Here is a 21,221-nt window from a genome sequence, read left to right as displayed (position 1 = left end):
AGGCACATAATTAATGCTTGTTCCCTCCTCTATCTCCCCTAATATATAGTAGGCACATAATTAATGCTTGTTCCCTCCTCTCCGTGCCCTAATAGAATATAAGTTCCTTGTGAATAGAGATTGTTTCATTCTCTGTATTTGTATCCCCATGTCTTTCTGATTCAAAGTCCAGTATTCTATGCATTAAGCCATGTTGACCCCCCAAAATAAAGAACCACAGTGAACATCTGACCAGTTTTCTTTCATATATATGGCTCTCTCTCCTCTTCCTAGAGTCTGGTAATTTCACAGAACAAATCCCCTTAATAAAAGAATTTATTCTGTACAACTTGGACTCAGTCAAAAAGCCAAACCCAAGGACCTAGAAGTCCACACGTGGCCTCAAGGCCATGGGTTCCCCACACCTGTGACACAGACCCCTAGTATAGTAACCCTACAAGATCCTGTCATTGGTCCTCTTCTCTTTCTGTGCGGTGTCTCCACTTCTCATCTCCATGCAATGGCTCCAAAGTCTCTCTTGCTCTTCCCAACCTACCTCCTGATTCTGCACCTACATCTTCAATGGCCACAGGACCCTTCCACCTGCACAGATCTGCAGCCTGGTGCCACCCGTCTCCTTCTACTTCCCTGCATGTACTGTCCATTTGGTCCAAAATGGACCACTTGCCACCTCCTATACATACCATGTACTTTCCCAACTCAAAATCTTTGCATATGCGATTCTCTAAACCTAGAATGCTGCCCCCTTCCAACCTGCTAAATTCCCTTCCAGTATTATAAAGCCCAAATGAAATGCTACTTCTTCCAGGGTAATTTCCCTAAAATTACAGTCAGTAATAACCTTTGCCTTTCAGACCTTTGCACCTGCCTAATGAAATATATAGAGTATGTCTTACTGAACTCTCTGCATATACTATGGCCATATGATAGCCTGACAGCTCTAGAAGGGCAGAGACCATATCTCATCTAATCTTCATATTTCTCAGAAAGGAACAATGATCTGTAAGTTGTAGGTACTTAATGAATGCTCCTTTGAATACATCAGGAGATGTTGCCATTCAAAGGAATTCTATAGTGTACCCTTATGCAAAGTAATACAAATAAGTTTGCTTTCATAAATTCAGCTACACTACTTAGTAGCTCTACGACCTTGAGGAAGTCACATAACCTTTTGGAGCCTCAGTTTCCTCATCTGTTAAATGGAGCTAATGACTACTTCCCTCACAAGACAACAGGTTTACATTTGTAAACCTTAAAGGACTGTAAAAATGAATGCTTCATCATTATGTGCCCAGGCAGAGCACTTTGCCAACATTAAGGCATTACATCAATGTGAGCCATTATTATTAGGTGACTTGGGAGGAGAAAAGAAGGACGGAGATGAGGGTGAAGAAGGGGGTGGGAAGGGGAGTGTACCGAAAAGACACAGAAGTGTGACCTCTGAACATGTTTTTGGAGGGAGAAAAAAGACAACAATCAGAATAGTTCTACTATAGAAAACATGTTTGAAATGTAGAACAATTAAACGTGTATTTTTAATGTCAACCGTGTAATTATTTGGGCTAAACCAACAGGATTCATAAAAGATAAGGCAAATGCCTTTTCTTTTTTAGCTGAGTTTGGGAGTATGAAGGAGTAAGGGAGGGTGGAGCATAGCTTTTATAAATGTTCTCAAATTCTAAATAGCTATGAAAATCCTAAAATCCTGTTTTAGGCTCTAAAACAGACTCTCTAACAAAGATCCCACCTGACTCTGCCACTTATCAAGTTGTATGACCTTGGACAAGTCCCTTAACCTCTCTGGTTCCTACCTTTGTAAAATAAGAGGAGCAGAATATCTAACCTCTTAATGTCCCTTCTAGTTCTGCCATTCTATGTCCTATGATCTAGAAAGAGACCAAGTATAGTGAAAGGAATACATAGGACCCTGCTCTGACAATTACTACCTGTGTGATTTCAGGCAAGTCACTTGACCCCTCTGGGCCTCAGTTTCCCTGTTTGTAAAATGAGGGAATTGAATTAATAACCCTCTCTAAAGCCCCTTCTGTCTTAAATCCTATGATCCCATGTCTGAGGCCCCTTCTATCTCTGACATTCTGTGGTCTAGGGTTCCCCTCAGTTTCCACATTTTACTCTAAGGTCCCTTCCAGTACTGCCATTCAATGTTCTGAGTTTCCTTCTGGCTCTAACATCTTTTTTTTAAATATACAAAATAGCTTCCTATGATGTAACTTGCACTTCCTGCCTCAAAGGAATAGTAAGAGCTATAGAAATGTTAGCCATTACCATGACTACAATTGTGATTATTTCCAATTAAAAATAATCTAAAGAATCATGCACTGTTTTGACAGCGATGCATCCTAACCTAATTAGAATGACTAGGTCCAGGGTAAGTGGTTCTGTATTAACAGAAGGTTGTCTACCTGGGAGATAATGCCTTAGGCTTTGCTCCAATATGCAAGCAAACCACAGCTACCCTTCAGACTCTGCCCCTGGGTAGTCTCACTATCAGGGGCAGCCTGACAGGAAGGGGAGGAAGAAAAAAGAGAAAGGGTCTCACTGTGGTAGGACTGAAGGCGCTCCGGATCTGTGGAAGTGAACAATCTGCCATTTGCCATCCCGGCGGTGCCAGATGCGGGTCTCCTCAGACTGGGCAGTGCGAGGGATGCCACCGGCGTCCACATATTGTGTGATGCGGATGTAGGCAATGCAGGCTGACTCATCACCCATCAGGTGGATGTGAGGGTTCAGGATGGTGGTATGGACAGGCTTGCTGTTTCTGGACCACACTGGAGATCAGGGAGAAGGGAGTAGGGAAGGGTGAAGAGGGAGGGGGACAAGGAATAAAAGTGGAATGGAACCGTGGAATTGTACATGAGCTGGGAAACCTCAAGTTTCTCATCATTCTTTTCCCTTCACCAGCTCCCCACAAGGTCCCCTTAACCAAGGGGACTTATCGTCTACATTAGTCCAGAGGTAGAAACTCAACCACCAGGTCCTATCTTGCCCCTCAGACATCTGGGAGCCAAGGTAAGTTTTCTAGAGGACTACATCCTTTTATTGGAGAAGTTTTGGGAAAATGAGACCACTCTCCCCAAAATGCTCTCCACGAGGTTGAGAGGGAACAAAAGGTTTAGGAGGAATTACTACTGCAGAAAAATACTTTCCAGTGTTAAAAAAAAGGTCTCTCTGCAACAGATAACGCCAGGAGCCCATCATCCCAGGCTAGTTCAGATGGCAATGTCCATATAGATCCCCACAGCTTCAAACCAAAGCATCTCACAGTTGGAAGGAACTTGAGGTGTCATCTCATTCAAACTTTGACCCAGTGCTGAAATCTGTTCTACAGAATCCTTGACAGAAAGTCATGCAGAATAAGGGTCCTTCCTTAGAGATCAGCTAGGTCAACCCCTAACATTTTTTCAGATAATGACAATAACTCCCATTTTCTTTGCATTTTAAGGTTTGCAAAGTACTTTCTTCACAATCCCATGAGATTGATAGTACAAATACTCTCCATTTTACAGAGAACGGAGTCCCTAAGAAGGAAAATTACTTGCAAAAGTTCTCATGCTAAGCATGTTGCTGAACCTAGACCCTAACCAAGAACGCTTGACTCCCAGCTCAATAATCTGCCTACACTTTGGCCTCTTGAGAACCTCAGGATTCCTGGGGTCTCCCTTCCAGGATTATAACGGAATGCTCAGGCAGATTAGTACAGAACCGTGGGGCCAAGGTTGAAAATTAATGGCCCTAGAAACCAAGTCCCAGGGTATCTCTTTGGCTTTCCACCACTGCCAGTGTGTATCCCTGTTATACAAAAGGGTTGGTTTTTATTTTCTCTCTCTTATTTTTGCACATGGCAAAAATGATCCAACTTATGGCTAAGTCAGGAAGAGTGGTTGAAACCTTCTTTGCTTTCCAGACACAGAACCTGGGAGGAGACCCCAAACTCCGACCCAAATGGAACATTTAATCAACTAGACTGTGACCAAAGGACCACAATGGAATGAAAGTTGCCTCACTCATTTCCTTCCTATGAAGAAAAGACAACATGATGGGGGTTGGGGGGGGGGGAGGTGGAGGGAGAGTAATAGAAAGATCATTAGCTCAGGAGCCAGGAAATGTGGGTTCTAATCCTGACTGCCTCTCACTGGCTGGGGGAGCTTGGGTAAATCACATCTCTTTTTCTATAAAATGTGGGTAATAATACTTACCCTCAACCACCTCACAGGGTTGTTGTCAGGAAATCAAGCAACCAACCAGCATTTATTAAGCACCTACTATGTACTAGTCAGTACTTAGCATAACTCCTGGCATATAGTAAATGCTTAATAAATGTTTATTGATTAAGTTGGTGGAAATATAAAGACAAATGTGAAACTGTCCTTGCCCTAAAGAAGCTTAGATGTTCTAAGAAAACACTTAGGACTCTCATAGCACTATGAAAATGAGCTTTTATTAGTGCTAAGTCTCCTGCTATATCACTGGGTGTCCCTGGCAAAGTCCCTTCCCCTCTCTGAGTATAAGTGTTCTCATCTATGAAAATGAGGTTGGGCTACTGATCCATTAAGGTTCCTTCCAACTCTGAGACTCCCTGAGGGCCCCTTAGGAAATCATAGCCAGGGGGAAGTTTTCAGAGCCAGTAACAGGAAAAACAGGCAAAGGCAGAAACAGTCCTGCAGAAGCCCCAGATCAGCCCCCAGGTATCATGCTACCCCTGCTGGGGGAATGCACAGGACTAACAGACATGAAGAACAGAGACCCAGCCGCATGGCACACAGACGGGGGCGGGGGACAGCAGTGTGAGCTCCTCCCCCGCTCTTGCCCAGTGAACACACCCAAACCTCCATCCCAAATGGCCAGCCGGCCTGCCTGTGAGATCAGGACCACGCTGAATGGCACCTGCGTGCCCCTGGGAGAGCGACACTTTTCTCAGGAATCCTGCCAGCCCCCTGGTCCTCCTGTAAGCCCCGAGGTCCCTGCCTCTAGCTACCCAAGGGGAGGGTGGGGGAGTGCAGTTTGCCTGGTCAGGGTTAGGAGAGGGATCCGAGATGGTACCAACCCACGTTCCGCATGGGGCTTCCTGCAGGCTTCTCGGGGTCTTGAGTTGCCCAGGGGCCCTGTCTGTCACACTGCTATTCCCAGGAGGCTGAGACACGCTGCCAGCGGGCAGGACAAGCAACGAGAGGAGACAACAGGCACCACGGAGGGGAGGAATTGCTCACGGTTTTCAAAGTAGAATCGATGGAAGTCCAGGCCTTCAACCAGGTTTCCCAGAGCCTCGGGTTCAAAAGCAGTCATCCCAGGGTCACACATCTTCCTGAGGAAAGCAAGAGCAAACAGAGACCTCCCTGGACCTCAGTTTCTTCATCTGTTGAATGGGGTTCCTGGGGCAGGTTTTGCTAGATAATATAATCCCTTAAGGTCCCTTCCATCTATTCCTGATAATCTGCGTTCTAAGATCCTCCCAGTTCTGACATTCTATATTCTGTGTTCTATGTCCTCTAGAATTCTAGCATTTTATTTTTGTATTTCATTATCCTACGAATCTAAATGGAGACCCAGAGGACCCAAGGCTCCCAAGCAAGTCGTGAGCCCTGTAAGGGTGGTCTTCCTATTTTTCTTGCCTGCCCTCTGTTGCTAAATACTGGCAGAATCTTGGGGTAGGCAGGAGATTTTGGCCCCTTGTGTGTTCACTTCAGGATACATCTTATACACTCAGATATGGAGATATCCAAGTAAATATGGATATACTCACATGAGCACCACAGGCACAAACAGGCACATTTAGGGCTTCAGTGGCCCCATGATCTGGGGAAGCAAGAAGTATCTCTGCTCACTCTTAACCTGACCCTTCTCCACAGTTTGCACATAAATTGGGACTTCCTCATTCTGTCCCTTTCCCTAGGAGGCAATGCCACAAAGCAACCACCCTAGGCTATCTCTCAGCCCTAAGGCTATGGAGATCCAAAGTCCAGCACTTGGAACATCAGCTCCTCTCCAGGGAACTTGGGCATGAGCACAAGGAAGCCCATTCAGGAATATTGATCCCCTCTTCCAGCCCTAACATTTGTCCCATATAATTGACTGTTTGTTGAATAAAACATGCAAGCAGGAAGCGTCCTGACTCCCAGGGGACAAGCCCCTTGCAGGAGAGCTTGGTAGAAGCAGAATTTGAAAAGCACCTCTTTCTCCTTCAGGTCCAAGGGCCCATTTCTCCTTTCTTACAGGGATCCTTCCAGATTCAGACTGAGAGGAGTTATCTCTGCCTTTTCCCTTATTCCCTATATCCAAGCAACTGCCAAATACTGAAGATTCTATCTCCAATAAATCTTCTCCATTTACATAACGTTAGTTCAGGCCCTCATTTCTTCCCTCTGGCCTACTGGAATAGCTTGACTGGTCTCTGCCTCCAGCCCCTGTATGCTATAATGCATTCTCAACAGGGCTGCCAAATAAATCTCCCTAGTGCTTAGTTCTAACCAGGCCCGTCCCCTGGTTGAAAACCTCCAGGGCTCCCCACAGCCTTCAGGAGAGATAACAAAGTCCTTAGCCTAGCATTTGAAGCCTTCCATAATCCGGCTCCCTTATCCACCTTTCCAGATTTATCTCACACCACATGCCTTCACATCATCTCAATTCCAAACAAACCAAAATATTTGCCAATGCCCAGCCTCCTCTTGCCTTCTCCTGACTTCATGTCATACAGGCCATCCCTGTACCTGGAATAGCCCCCATCCCCACCCCAATCTCCTCTTTTCTCTTCTCGTTGGAAACTCTCTCTCCCTCCAAGGTAGAGCTTAGGTGCTAACTCTTCCGTGAATCCTTTTTTGATTCTTCCAGCTCAAAGTGGATTTCTAATCTTATCTAGCTCTTATCTAGCTATTTGGATCCCTCTTTTGCCCTTTTTACATTCTTCTTTGCATCACACACACACATACACACACACACACACACACACACACACACACACACACACACACACACCTCTGCTATTTCCATGCCTCCTTCCAACCCACAGCAGTTTGTAAGCTCTGATGGCTTCTCATTTCATCTTTGGACCCCAGAGCCAAGCACAGTGCCTTACATAGAGTAAGGAGGTCCTTAATAAGTGTTTATTGGATTAAATGTGAGATCTCAGCTCAGAGGATAAGCTAGAACAAGGTGGAATAAGGGAGGAGTCCATTAAAAAGTAAAGATCATTCTATGACAGTGGTTCTCAAAGGGTGGTCTGTGGACCCCTGGGGTCCTGCAAAGTCAAAACTATTTTCATAATAATACTATGATGTTATTTGCCTGTTAAAATTCTTCCTTTTCGAACTATCTGTGTGAGGCTGGCTCTTCTTCACACACTTCAAGCACAACAACATATTGCAACAGACTGAATGCAGAAACAGATATGAGAATCTAGCTCTCTTCTATTAAGCTAAACATTAAAGAAATTTGGAAAAACATAAAACAAAACCTGTGAAGACTCATGCAAACTGACGCAAAGTGAAGTAACAATAGTGCACAATGATCATCTGTGAATGACCTAGCTATTCTCAGCACTACGGTGATCTGAGACAATTCTGAAGGACTTAAATGATGAAAAATGCTATCCACCTCCAGAGAACTGATGGGGAGTCTGAATGCTGATTGAAGCATAGTTTTTCTACTTTATTTTTGTCTTTTTTTTTTTGGTCTATGTTTTATTTTGCAACATGACTAATATGGAAATATGTTTTACATGACTGCATATGTATAATCTACATCAAATTGCTCACCTCCTCAAAGAGGAGATTAGGGAGTGAGGGAGAGAATTTGGAATTCAAAAATTTTTTAAATGAATGTCAAAAATTGGTTTTACATATAATTGGAAAAAAATATTAAAAATGCAAAACAATGCCACTCTTCTCACTAAATTTTGTTTTCTTTTGAAAAATAGTTATTTTTCATAGAAACGTTATTTATGTTAACATGTAATTGGTTTATTGCCATTTTAAATGAATTCAATATTTTAAACTATAAAACATGTTTCATACATTTTAAAAATAAAATAAATATTTTTAAATTGATCATGCTTTAATTTTATTAATTAATATTTTACTGTTTAATATGGTAAATGTTAATAGGTATAACACACATAAACAAAAGCTCTTCAGAGTCCTCAATAATTTTTGAGTATAAAGGGGTCCTGAGACCAAAAACTTTGAGAACTGCTGTTCCACAACATTCTCACCATTAACAGCAGCTCTGGGTGGAGAAACACTGCCATCAGAATCCCCCCCAGGGAGCATCCAGCTGCAACCCCTCTACCCGGCTACACGTATACACACACCCACGCACACACTCCCAGAGAGCCCAGGGAATTCAAGGAAGAAATAAAAACATCTTTTCCTTAGGGAAGTAAAGGATCATTTGGCAGCATAAAGGAAGAGTCTGCAGGGAATGAGAGTTAGGAAGGCTTGGGAGGGAAGGCAGAAAAGAAGCATAAATCAAGCTGCAGAGAGGAAAATTCTAACCAAGAGGGAAAGAAAACTTAAATGAGTTTAATCTAAATGCAAAAGAGGAGTTTGCATTGATCCATGCCCTCAGCAGACCTTTACAAATAAAAGTGAGGTGAATGGGGGACAGGACAGGGACTGGCCTGTGCTTTTGTGGGTTAAAGGGGGCTCCCAGGTGAGGATGCCTCTCAGTTAGTGCATGTTGAGAACTTCCTTGCAATTGATGGTCTTAGAGAGTCATCAAGAGCATAGAAAAATGGAATTGGTTTATTCAGGATCACATAGGCAGGATGAGTCAGAGAGCCCGGTATTACCTGGTTCTAAGGCTGGCTGTCTATGCATTATGCCATCCCGGGATTAAATCACTCAGCCACTTCCCTCCTCCCTTGCCCCAGATATCCAGAAGCACCCATCAGACTCACGTGTAGGACTCAAAATCCCCATTGCTTATTGCCTCGATCAGCTGTTCTGTCACCTTAATGATCTCTTGCTTCCTCACTGTAGGGCAAAGAGAAAATACAAAGAAACACAAAACACAAAGGGCGTTTGTAGCCTGACCAGGAGGAAGTATTAGCAATGGTCCCCGGATGAGCCCAAATGGTGAGCCCAAAGAACTTGGCTCTGGGCTAAATTTTTAGGAGCCTCCTCTGGGTGGAGGAAAGACAAGACCACAGGCAGGCAGGAAGGAGACTCCTCTCTCAGCCTGACAGCCCTTGTATCCTAATTGATACCCCTGCCTCCAGGCTCTACTCTCCCAATGCAGCCTAGACAGTTACCAAGACAATCTTCCTAAGGCATGTGTCTCATCAACCCCAGCCCACCTCACCCCACTCCCCCACCCCTGTTTCTTTTTCTGTCCATCCCTAGTCAGCTAATGAGCTGTAGCCCTTCCTGTCTCTTTGCTATTATCTTAGAAGAGTTCTCTGCTCATGGCTCCCCCCCACCCCAATCCACCCAAGAGAAAGATTTGCCTAAAGTACCTTAGGGGGTACTGAAGCTAGCATAGAGTAATACGTGCATATAATTTCTACCAACACTAAGGGGAAAGGACATTTCCTATTAATAGTTCACAGTTATACAGGTCTTAGAGATGGAAGGGACCTTAGGGCTTCTTAACCTGGGTCTGTGAACTTTAAAAACGTGTGCATGTATATGTGTAAGTGTATAAAACTATATTTGGGCATAACTGGTTGCCTTTGTAATCCTCCATATTTTATTTTTTGCTTTAAAAAAAGCATTCTGACTATAGGCTTTAATATATAGCCAAAGGAGTCACCAACACAAAAAAAGGGTTAAGAATCTACGATCCAGACCAGGGATGGGGAATCTTCGGCCTGAAGGCCACATGTGACCTTCTAGGTCCTCAGGTGTGGCTTGTTGACTGAGTGTTTTACAGAACAAATCCTTTTATTAAGGGGATTTGTTCTATGAAGTTTGGATTCAGCGAAAGTGCCGAACTTGAGGACCTAGAGGGCCACACATGGCCTTGAGGCCAAAGATTCCCTACCTCTGATCTAGACCAATTCCCTCACTTTACCTATCAGAAAACTGATGTCAAGAGAAGTAAATGACAGAAAGGTGAAGGATCAGAGATTATATTTGTAAAAAGTGCTTAGTACAGTGCTTGCCCATAGTAGGCATCATGTAAGTGCTTACTTAAAGGCAGCTGGTGGCCCAATGAAGAGCTCTGGACCTTGTGTTAGGAAGATTTGAATTCAAACCCAGCTTTAGACATATAACTAGGGGCGGCTAGGTGGCACAGTGAATAGAGCACCAGCCCTGGAGTCAGGAGGACCTGAGTTCAAATCTGACCTCATTAACGCAAAAACTAGCCGTGTGACCTTGGGCAAGTCACTTAACCTCAATTGCCCTCCAAAAAGCAAAAAAAAGAAAATAGACATATAACTAGCTGTGTGATCCTGGGCAAACCAAGTAACCTCTGTTAGCCTCAGTTTCCTTGGCTGTAAAATGGAGATAACAGTAGTACCTACCTTGTAAGGTTGTTGTGAGGGTCAAATGAGAAAACACTTATCAAAAACACTTAGCACAGTGCCTGGCACACAGTAGGCACCACATAAATGCTTATTCCCTTCCCTTACTCAAGTTACACAGCTAACAAGCGGAAGAGGGAAGGATCGAGCCCAGGCCTTCTGATTGCACACCATACCCTCTTCCCACTTCTCGGCAGGGCCTCCCACATACCGTGTTTCCCCGATAATAAGACCTATTCCGAAAATAAGCCCTCCCCTTACTGTGTGAGATTCCTCTAAAATAAGCCCTCCCCCGAAAATAAGCCCTATTGAGATTGCTACTGTAGTGAAGGTGATCCCCTGCACTACACGCTACATTACGGTACCCTCTGTATGCACCGCCCCCCCCCCTGTGAAACACACGCCGCGCTCCGAGCTGCATCCAATCAGAGCTGCAGCAGTGAGTGCATCGTCCTGTTCTTCCCCAGTGATTTGCTTATTGAATAAAGGTACATTTTTTTGTTCACATTTACCTGTTTATTAAAATTGCTGTCAATGTTCATTAAAATAAGCCCTCCCCTGAAAATAAGCCCTCTGGTGTTTTTCTGTCCAAAAAAATTAATAAGACAGTGTCTTATTATCGGGGAAACATGGTAGCAGTCTGCTCCCAGCAGTCCTCTGAGTCAGGACAAGAATCATTAGCTCCAGTTTACAAAGAAGGTAAGCCCAGTCGCCCAGTGTTTACACAGCTATTGTAAGAATTAGGAATGCAACCTCTTGTGCTCTTTCTGCCACCCCAAGCCTCACAGAAGTGTAGAGTGGGAAGGGACTTCAGAGACAAATACACCTGAATCCCTTCTACGTCACACCCACACAAATCATCATCGCCACTTGTCCAGAGCAAAGGGTGTAAGTCAGTCAGAAGGTAGGACCCCACTGCTCCAAGACACAATCTGAGGGTGGGATACTTGGCTCTAAATCACAGCCAGAGGATGGAGCCTGACTCTCACTCAGAAGCAGAGAAAGGGGTCCTTAGGGAATCTTAAGTGACGAAAAGGGAGAACCCAGTATGAGGAATGAAATCCCAGGAGCCAGCTGGCCCTTCGGGAAGGGTCTTAAATATCATGGCCTCAGCATTTTTCCCCATGGGGGCCTGATAGTGAGACTGAAACCCTGGGTAAAGCTCTGGGACCGGAGCTAGTGCAGGAAGATCTGCTGCCATCTCCTGCCTGCTGCCCACCATCAAGTAACTTGATTCTGGACACACACTCAAGTAGGCCAGGACCACGCCTCTTATGGGAGCACAGACTTGGGCCCCAGAGGACTACAATTATAACACAGTTCATGTTCCTACAACTCTTTCCTGCTAACAGAATACTCTCCTTAGAAAAACCCCCATGAATGTAGAAGGAAAAATTGGGTTTTATATTTTACAGATCAGGAAACTGAGGCTCAGCATGTCCATGCTCAATCTGGCTAGTTCAAGAATAAGATTCCAACTTTAATAAGAATCGCAGAATCATAAGGGGAAGAGAAGGCTTTATTAAAAACCTACTATGTGTGGGGCAGCTAGGTGGCATAGTGAATAGAGCACTGGCCCTGGAGTCAGAAGGACCTGAGTTTAAATCTGGCCTCAGACACTTGACACACTTACTAGCTGTGTGACCTTGGGCAAGTCACTTAACCCCAATTGCGTTGCCTTCCCCCCCCCTAAAAAAACCCTACTACGTGCCAGACATTATCCTAAACATTATTACAAATATTACCTTATTTGATCCTCACATCAAACTTGGGAGATAGGTGTTGTTATGATCCCAATTCTACAGTTGAGGAAACTGAGGTAGACAGCAGCTCAATGGCATGCCCAGGGTCACACAGCTAGTAAGTATCTAAGGACAGATTTGAACTCAGATCTTCCAGACTCCAGGCCTGGCAGTCTATTCACGGCACCACCTAGCTGTCTCATGTTACCACCTGGCTACCTGAAGGATAAATATACTTTCTATGACAAAATAATAATATCAGTGTTAGGCATTCACATAGTACTTTATGGTTGCAAAGGATTTTAATATATTATTTCAGTGACTTATTGGACAGAACCTGTGATTTCATGGGTATTAAGATCTATCCAGTGAGGAACTTCTCTCTACCAGAGTCGATCAATGACTGTTCTGAAGCTGATGACCTTAGAGAGTTTTACCTAAGGCATTGAGAGTAAATGACTTACCAAGGGTCACACAGCTAGTTGTATCAAACATGTCATCCTGACTCCAAGGAGCCTCACAATACCTCTGCAACATAAGTGTTACAACTAATTTTACAGATTAAACAACTGAGTCTTTAAAATGGAATTATTTGCCTGAAATCACATAGATTTGTGGAAAAACTGAACCTGGAACCCTGACCTTAAGATTCGAAATCTAGAGCTCTTTTCACTACCACACCATATGGTAATGATTCAATTAAGTGGCCATTCCATTCCCATGTACTTCTTTGGGTAGATCATTCTGTCACTGGACATCTCTAATTGACTCTTAGGTGCAGCTAAGTGGCACCATAGTGCACAGAGTGTTGAGTCTGGAGTCAAGACTCATCATCCTGAGTTCAAATCCAGACTCAGACATTTACTAGCTGTGTGATCCTGGGCAAGTCACTTAACTTTGTTTTCTCAGTTTCCTCATCTGTAAAATGAGCCAAAGAAGGAAATGGAAAACCACTCCAATATCTTTGCCAAGAAAACAGCAAATAGAGTTATGGAGAATAAAATATGACTGAAAACAACTGAATGTCAATGACAAAAAAAAAGACTCATTTTTGAACCTCAGTCTGCAAATCTGTAGCTTCCACCTACTGGTCTTAATTCTACTCATGAGTGCCAAGCAAAAATACCTATTCATTCCTCCATATGATCATTCCTCAAGCATTTATTAAGCACTTAGCTATGGGCTAGACACTGTGTTCAGTGTCTGGAGATACAAAGACAAAGGAAAACAGCCCTGCCCTCAAGAAATTTACAATTGTTGCTGTTCAGTCCTGTCTGATTCTACATGACCCCATTAGGGGTTTTCTTGGCAGAGATACTGGAGTGGTTACCTATTTCCTTCTCCAGTTCATTTTACAGATGAGGAAACTGAGGCAGACATTATTAGATGATTTGCCCAGAGTCACACAGCTAGTAAATGTCTGAAGCTGGATTTGAACTCAGGCATTCCTGACTCCAGACCTTGCATTCTATCCACTGCACCACTTACCTGTCATTACATCCTAGACTGCATTATCCTAATAACACCTACCATGTACCAAGCACTGGGCTAGAGGCTAGGGCTATAAAAACAAAGGTGAAAATCTCTACCCTCAAGGTGTTCATGCCTCCTCTGACAGAAGCAAAAATATGGAAGACAAATTGGAAAGAGGGAGCAGTCAGAGGGGTCACGTAGATGTTGTTTGAGCAGAGTTTTAAAGGAAATGAATGACTTTTTCCATGTCACAGTTAGTGTGTGTCAAAGTTGGAACTCCAGCTTAGGTTGTCCCAACTTCCACTGTCCTACCTGGCCCTTCTTTGAGCCCCATGCTATTCCCAGGTCCTCAAACCCTTCCTCTATCATCAGATGTCTTTTCAGAAGCTAAAAACCAATTAACTTTGAGCACCACAAATGTCTGCCTCAGAACCATCCTTCTGCCCAGTCCCAATGTGCAGGAGTCCATCCAGCAGCTCTTCGGAGGCCACAGGCCAGGTCCCCACTTGGTTCCTGACATTTCACATATTTGGTGATTGGCCTGGCCCCCTGGGAATGCTTCTTTTCAGAGAGAAGAAACATGAGGCATTAAGAGGTTAAGCAAGTTTCTTAAGGTCAGATAGTGAGTCAAGAGCCAAGAAGAGGCCTAAGCTCCTGGTCAGTGTATCCCCATTAGAGGCAGAGCCAGGGAACAGGAGAGCAGAAGCTGCTGTTGGGGAGAAGGGAGACCCAGGTTCAGATGCTGGTTCCTAGAGTTAGTAGATTTTTGTGACCCTGGCCAAGACACTTCACTCTGTTCATCTGTAAAATGGGGGCTGGGGGAGAGGGTCCGTCTTCAAAGGATCATGGCTCTAGTTCTTCAGGGCCCATCTAATCTCACCTGTTCATCTAGAGATGAGGAGACTGATGTTCAGATTAGTGAGACCACACAGGTAATAATGCTTATACTAGCTACCTCATGAGTTTTGGGTTTGTTTGGGTTTTTTTGTTTGTTTGTGGGTTTTTTTTTGGGGGGGGGTGTTTTTTTAAGGTAATGAAAGTTAAATAACTGGGGTTAAGTGACTTGCCCAAGGTCACACAGCTAGTAAGTATCCGATTCCACATTGGAACTCATATACTCCTGACTTCAGTTCTCATTCTCAATCCACTGTGCCACCTTAGCTGCCCCATCATGAACTTGTGAGGAAAGTCTTAGAAAGAGGAGTTACTGCTATGATTTCCCCCTCATACCTCTTTGGCCACCCCAGCTACTCCTTGGTCCAGTGTTATTATTACACGGTATCAACCATTCCAAGGGAAGATGCGTGGAGGGGACCAAGTACAAAGATTTTTTTTTTAAGTGTGTTAGTAATTTAAGAATTTCTTCACACACACAGAGAAGCCCCCACACCCATTTTGGGTTCTCTATAAAATGTGAGAAGTAATAGTCCCTTTCCTCCCTGCTCCCATCCCTCCCTCCCAGCGATGTTGAGAGTGTCAAGATCATGAATGTAAGAGCCTTTGAAGAGCTAAAAATCACTACACAAATATAAGGAAGGATGATACTCTGGGGCACTGAACTTTGTTCTTTCTGTTCTTAATAACAAGCTCTCTCCGCTCCAAAAGAAACCACATTGGCCTTTTTCCTTTGCTCGGGGACTGCCTGTGACAGCCCTTGCAAGCCTTAGGACTGGAAGGGACCCAAGAAGTCACCTATTCCAACCCCCCTTTCATTTTATAAGTGAGAAAATCATTAAACTTAAGGCAGAAACTGTCTTTTATCTTCCTTTGAATCCCCAATGCTAGGCACAGAGCTTGGCACATAGTAGGTACTTTGTAAATATTTACTGACTGATTGAAACTCAGAGAGGATCAATATTTTTCCCAAGATCATACAGGGAATAAGTTGGAATTCAAATCTAGCTCCTTCTGACTCCAAATCCCCTGGACTTTTCACTATCTAAATCTAGAAAACATTTACAAATATGTAAAATATTTATACATGTTTAAATGTAAATATGAAAAATATTTACATATAAATGTATAGAAGTATTATATTCAGGTATAGAAATACATAAAATATTTATATTTAAATATATTTATGTAGAAATATATAAAATATATAATATGTATAAATACATAACATATTTATACATAAATATTTATATAGAAGTATATAAAATAATATCATTTAATTAGTGGAAATGACATTAAAGAAGAAGAATTAACATGGAATTTTCTAGCATATCCCAAATACTTTTAAGCTTTTCTATTAGACTTAGAGATAAAACCTTCCCTTTGCATTGTATCACCCATAATTATGTGAGGCTCCTTGCAGATCAGAGCTGTCTTACTTTTCTATTTGTATCCCCAGTTCTTTGCAAACAGAAAGAGCTTAATACATGCTTCATTCATTTATTCATCCATATACTGCATTGCCTCAAGTTTCCTTGTTCTTTGCCTTGAGAAGCTAAGATCATAGAAACAGCCAAAGGAGACACACAAACAAGAGTTAACAATTAAGTGAATCCCTCCCTTCCTGCAGTGTGTCATGGTAGAGAGAACACTGACTTGGGACAAAGAGGACTCGGGTTTGAATCATGCTTCTGATGCTCTCTGTGCAACTCTGACCAAGTTACTCAGCTTCCTTGAGTCTTAGTTTCTCCATCTGTAAAATAACAGAGTTGGGCCAGATGTTCTCCAAGGTCCTTCTCACCTCTAAATCTGTGATCCTCTCAGCCCTCTATCATATTATTACATTATAATTTATATCATATATTTTAAATATAATATAACATAATATTACATAAAATAACATAATGGTATGGTATGGTATGTTGTGTTATGGTATGGTATGATATGTTATGGTATATTATGGTATGGTATAGTATATTATGGCATGGTGTCATGTTATGTCAGGTCATGTCATGTCAGCCCCCTATTGCGCTCTGATCCTGCACCACCTCCAAAAGGAAAGGCAGAGATAAGAAGTTTATAAGGGTACAGAACCCTAGTCAGGAAAGGAAGTCAGCTAGAAACCCTGAGGGTTCTTCCTCTTCTCTGCTCTGCCTTGTTCTGCCACCATTGCCAGTATCTCGCCTTGTTCGGGGTATCTTTTTTCTAGAGATGCCTAACCTCATGCCCTGGACCCCTTCTCATTCAAAGCTAGTGTCTTTTTTGGCTCTGTACCAAGTCCCAAGATTAGAACTCTCAGATTCCATCAGATAGCTACATCACCAAGGCCCCGTCCCAACTGACTGAATCATAGCTTATCTCCCTCATCAGGGAAATATTTACCAGAAGGCCTTCCTCATTTATAATGCCACACATTTAGAAACCAACACATGCGTAAAATTGTGTAGTTAGCAAAAGATCACCCAAGTTAAGATCCTAGCTCAGCTACTTACTGCCTGTGTGACCTTGGGCAAGTTACTTATATTTCCAGGCCTCAGTTTCCTCATCTGTAATAAGAGGGAGTTAGACTAGATAATCTCTAAAATGTCTTCAAGGGGCGGCTAGGTGGCACAGTGAACAGAGCACTGGCCCTGGAGTTAGGAGGACCTGAGTTAAAGTCTGGCCTCAGACACTTGACACAATTACTAGCCTTGTGACTTTGGGCAAGTCACTTAACCCCAATTGCCCTCCAAAAAAAAAAAGAAATAAATAAAAATAAAGTGTCTTCTAACTTTAAATTCTATGATCAGAGGCTTAGTCTGATGATTCTCAAAGTGCAGTCCAGGAACCCCTGGGATCCCCAAGACCTTTTCAGAGGGTATGTGAGGTCAAAACTATTTTTATAATATGTTTTAATTCCCAATACAGTAAATACCGATAGATATAATACATATAAACAAAAGCTCTTTGGTGATCCTCAACAATTTTTAGTGGTGTAAAGTCCTGAAACCGAAAGACTCCCCAAAAGGGTTTCTGAGAGACGCTGATCTAATTTAACCACTTTATCTTACAAATAAAAAAATTAAAGCCAAGAGAGGTTAAATAATTCATCCTTGGTCACATAGGTAATAATAATAGCAATAATAATAATGACTAACATTTATATAAGCCATGAAGTTTACAAAACACTTTATACACATTATTTTCTCTGGTAATGTGATAATAAGGTAGCAAGAACTGGGATTCAAACCTAGGCCTTTTCTTTTTTTTTCCCCACTAGGTTATACTGAGTCTAGCAATTCCCAACAAATAGTAAGGAGTTCCCCAGAGGAATGATCAACCCTAGGGTTTGTCTAGTAAGTCTGTGGGAGCTAGAGAAGGTGGCTCCACTTCTCCCTCGAGGCCAGTAAGTTCTCTCATACCCCTCTCTCTGCTTTAGGCAGACCTCACTGACAAGCTTGGTGTTGGCCCCAGCCCCTCAAACGGCTTCCTGGGAAGGGTGATACCCACTGTAGTATCAGTCCTGGGCCCAGGATGGAGACAAAACCAGCCAACTGTCCCAAATCTTTTTCCTAGAAAGAAGTCACCTTATCTAAAGGTTCATATGGTTAAAACTGACCACTAAGAACTGACTTCTTTCCAACTGTAATTGGTAAGACCTAGAAATGGTTCTCTTACTCTGTCCAGATAGTGACTGGGGGTAGGAGTGCAAATACCAAGATGATTTGTTATTGTTTGCAGATCTTTGATGGTTACCGGGGTTTCCCAAATGGTATCAGATTCAAGATTAGGGCTAAAGGAGGAGTGGGAAATCAGTTGTATCACCTCAACCTTCCAGACTGGCAAGCTATAAAGAAACATGGTATCACTATAAACTGTTGGAGTGTTTTGGGGAACCAAGAAAACCAATATGATGCTCCTTGGGACAAAGATAGTGATGAAGGGAGAGAGGTCACACGTTAAGACACCCTGTCTCACTTTGGTTAAGTGGTCAGAGAGTGAAAGGTCCTTGGTCTTCAGAATGGACATGGCCTGGAGCCAGAGATTAAGGGAAGAGAGAGATGAGAATGTAATCCTTGACTTCTTGGTTAGTTGATGGTGGGTGACAAACTTTAAATCATGTCCCTAGAGTGAATCTAGGAAACTGGACTTTTGGAGGGGAGTCTACTCAGTCCAGAAGGGTATCATTCTTGAATGGAAGGAGACTGACTTTCTGGGGGTTTATCCTGATTTGTCACTCAACCCCTTTCATAGAAGATCCAAACCTTTTTTTTTTTTTTTGGGGGGGGGGGGGGGCGCTCAGAAGGGACCAGAAAGGCAAGTAGATCTATAAGCTTTGGAACCATCCAGTTTGACTCAGGTCAATTTGTTTTTATGCATCTTTGATTACTTGTAATTCCACCAAAATATTTCTGTCCCTCACTCTTCTTCTTGTGCCCCTATGTGAGTGAGTGCATTGTGTATATATGTGGCAAAGGGGCAAAGGAAAGAAGATGCTAGGTGTGATAAGCATCTTATGATGGCATCAAGAGATAAATGGAGATCAGAGATAGAAAAACAGAACACAGCAAGCCTAGCCTCATCAGTTGTGGTTGTGATCAAAGAATAGTTTCTGCCTGGATGAGATCTGGAGCCTGGAAATAAAGATTAAAGAAACCTCTGGTGTCTTTTGCAGTTTTGCCCTTTCAGAATCTGTGGAATCAAACACTCCAGTCCTATGGGGCTTTCCCAATAGCAAAGGAGTTTACTTCCAAATACTTTTGTCCTGTTTTGATTACACAATCCCTCTAGGCAGACATTAACTTCAGCATACAGATTCCCATTACAAAGGGACAGACTAGACTAAATCAGACAAAGCAAGAAAAAGTCTCCCAGAAGAGAAAATGGAGTCAACGCTCCTACCTTTGGTGTCTTCATCTTCAATGGTGGTATTGGTACTCTCAGAGGACTCCTGGACAAAGAATAGGAGGGAAAAACAACAGGAAAGAAGTGAACCCCAGGCTGACCATTGAGACCTAGGAACCTGCTCAGCTGATTGCAAACATAACAGCTTCTACCAACCCTGGTCGCCAGAGAACTTGGTTGATAGTCCAAGAGGCAGATGGGCCCTGGAGGCCAGATAGAGCAGCTAAAACCCAACCTAACTTTCAAACTCAGGGAGCGATGAGGAAGAGGAGAAGGAGGAAGAGGAGGAGGAGGAGGAGGGAAGGAGGAGGCGGCAGTGGAGGAGCTGTCTATGGAGGTCTCTTATTGGGATGAATACATTGAGAATTCTAACCTCTGCCATGAGATGGGAGGAGGCTTTAGCCAGAAGAGGGTTGAGGAGTCGTGGAAAGGAGCAGAAGGACAGCATGTTGATTGTACAATTGGGGGGAAATGGTACAAATTTACAGGGGAAAAAAAGAAAGGAGGGAGAATTAGGATGAGGGAGAGAGGGAGTTGTGCAGAAGTGGGAAGGAACACATGAAACTACAGTCAGGAAAGATGCACAGTCACACAGAGCGCATTTCTGAGCCCCACACGCACCGGCTGGTTACACTGAAAGGTCTATGGAGGGGTCAAGGAAGGCCAGGACTGAGGTTGGATCTGCCCAAAGCACACTGGGCGGCTCACTCCAAAAAAGACCCCAAGTGGGGTCCCTACACTGTCACACACATGAGTCTAATCTGGGCACCACTGTATCATCATTTAGTTACTGAGTAATTCAAAAAGTTGGACTTTAGAGTAAAAGCTAAGGGCTTTGGGCTAGAGAAGTCCAGTGAGAATGATTCAAGAGAATCAGACTAGGAAATGGCCTGAGGAGTTGGACAAGGTTCATGTCAGCCACTGCCCACAGTGGGTCAATATTGGTCCTATGCTGTGAAATGTATTGTTCCAGAGCACTGTTTTGAAGGTATCAACATAAACACACAAACAACATACATGTTTGCCACACAACACACACGTACCACACACGCCCTTGGCCCCCTCTTCCCACCCGCATTCCCAGTGTGACCTCTAGGAGCAAGGAGGGAGTGCGCTGAGGCCCAGCATTACCGGCATTTGGGAAGACGGCAGACACTCACCATTAACTGAACACTGGAACTGGACTTTCTTTTCTGGAAAAACAAGGAGAAGAGATGGGACAGGAAGAGACACAGTGGCAAAACGGTAGAAAGTAGTGGGGGGAGAGAAGTAGAGTGGGGGAGGAAGGAAGCAGTGGCCCCTGGGCCAGTCTCAGGTACTTGAAAGGTGTTGAAATCTGGCACTCAGAGAAAGAGGGTAGTGCCCAAGGTGTGGCATGCTCATGAGCCTAGGGACACTTCCCCCCCACTTACCATAACTCTGAGGACCAGCCAGATCTGGAGCACTGCCTAACTCTGCTGCGCCCTGTCATCCAAATCCTTCTAACTGCTTGGGTCTTACCCTTCAGATCTTCCAAATCCCAGCACAGCTCCTGAGCCAGAGCTAACCCACCAAGCTGAGCTTTGGTGAGAGAGAGGGTCTGGTGCCCTGGATGCCAGTCACCCCTCAGCAGCCAGGTCAAGACTGCCACAACTAGGGAATTAGACTCCAAGAGTTGAGAAGTGGGGTTCTCTGATATCACCGCCCTGGGGCTTATCAGAAAAGACCCTCAACTGCTAGTATTCTCCGGGCTTAGCCTTCCAGAAACA

The 21,221-nt window shown here is 43.6% G+C and overlaps 1 protein-coding gene across 3 annotated transcripts in view; it reads right to left on the bottom strand.

Annotated features, from left to right (window-relative positions):
• The window catches only part of CAMK2A (calcium/calmodulin dependent protein kinase II alpha), a 90,332-nt gene that overhangs the window by 7,486 nt on the left and 61,625 nt on the right, over positions 1-21,221 (bottom strand). For 2 of the 3 annotated variants that reach the window (XR_011171243.1, XM_069102625.1), the window contains exons 14-18: positions 20,634-20,666; positions 19,471-19,519; positions 8,912-8,987; positions 5,229-5,323; positions 2,561-2,789 (exon numbers count right to left, since the gene is read on the bottom strand). Coding sequence is in view for 2 of the 3 variants with exons in the window: in XM_069102625.1 (XP_068958726.1) it covers positions 2,561-2,789; positions 5,229-5,323; positions 8,912-8,987; positions 19,471-19,519; positions 20,634-20,666 (482 nt within the window). In the remaining variant the exon portion in view is untranslated. The remainder of the gene's footprint in view (positions 1-2,560; positions 2,790-5,228; positions 5,324-8,911; positions 8,988-19,470; positions 19,520-20,633; positions 20,667-21,221) is intronic. The other variant, XM_069102627.1, reaches the window with a different exon arrangement.

This window comes from Petaurus breviceps, unplaced genomic scaffold, assembly GCF_028583685.1.
Source record: "Petaurus breviceps papuanus isolate PSGF00001 unplaced genomic scaffold, PetGlider_PUasm1.0 551, whole genome shotgun sequence".
NCBI lineage: Eukaryota > Metazoa > Chordata > Mammalia > Diprotodontia > Petauridae > Petaurus > Petaurus breviceps.
This window is presented reverse-complemented; position numbering and strand designations above follow the sequence as displayed.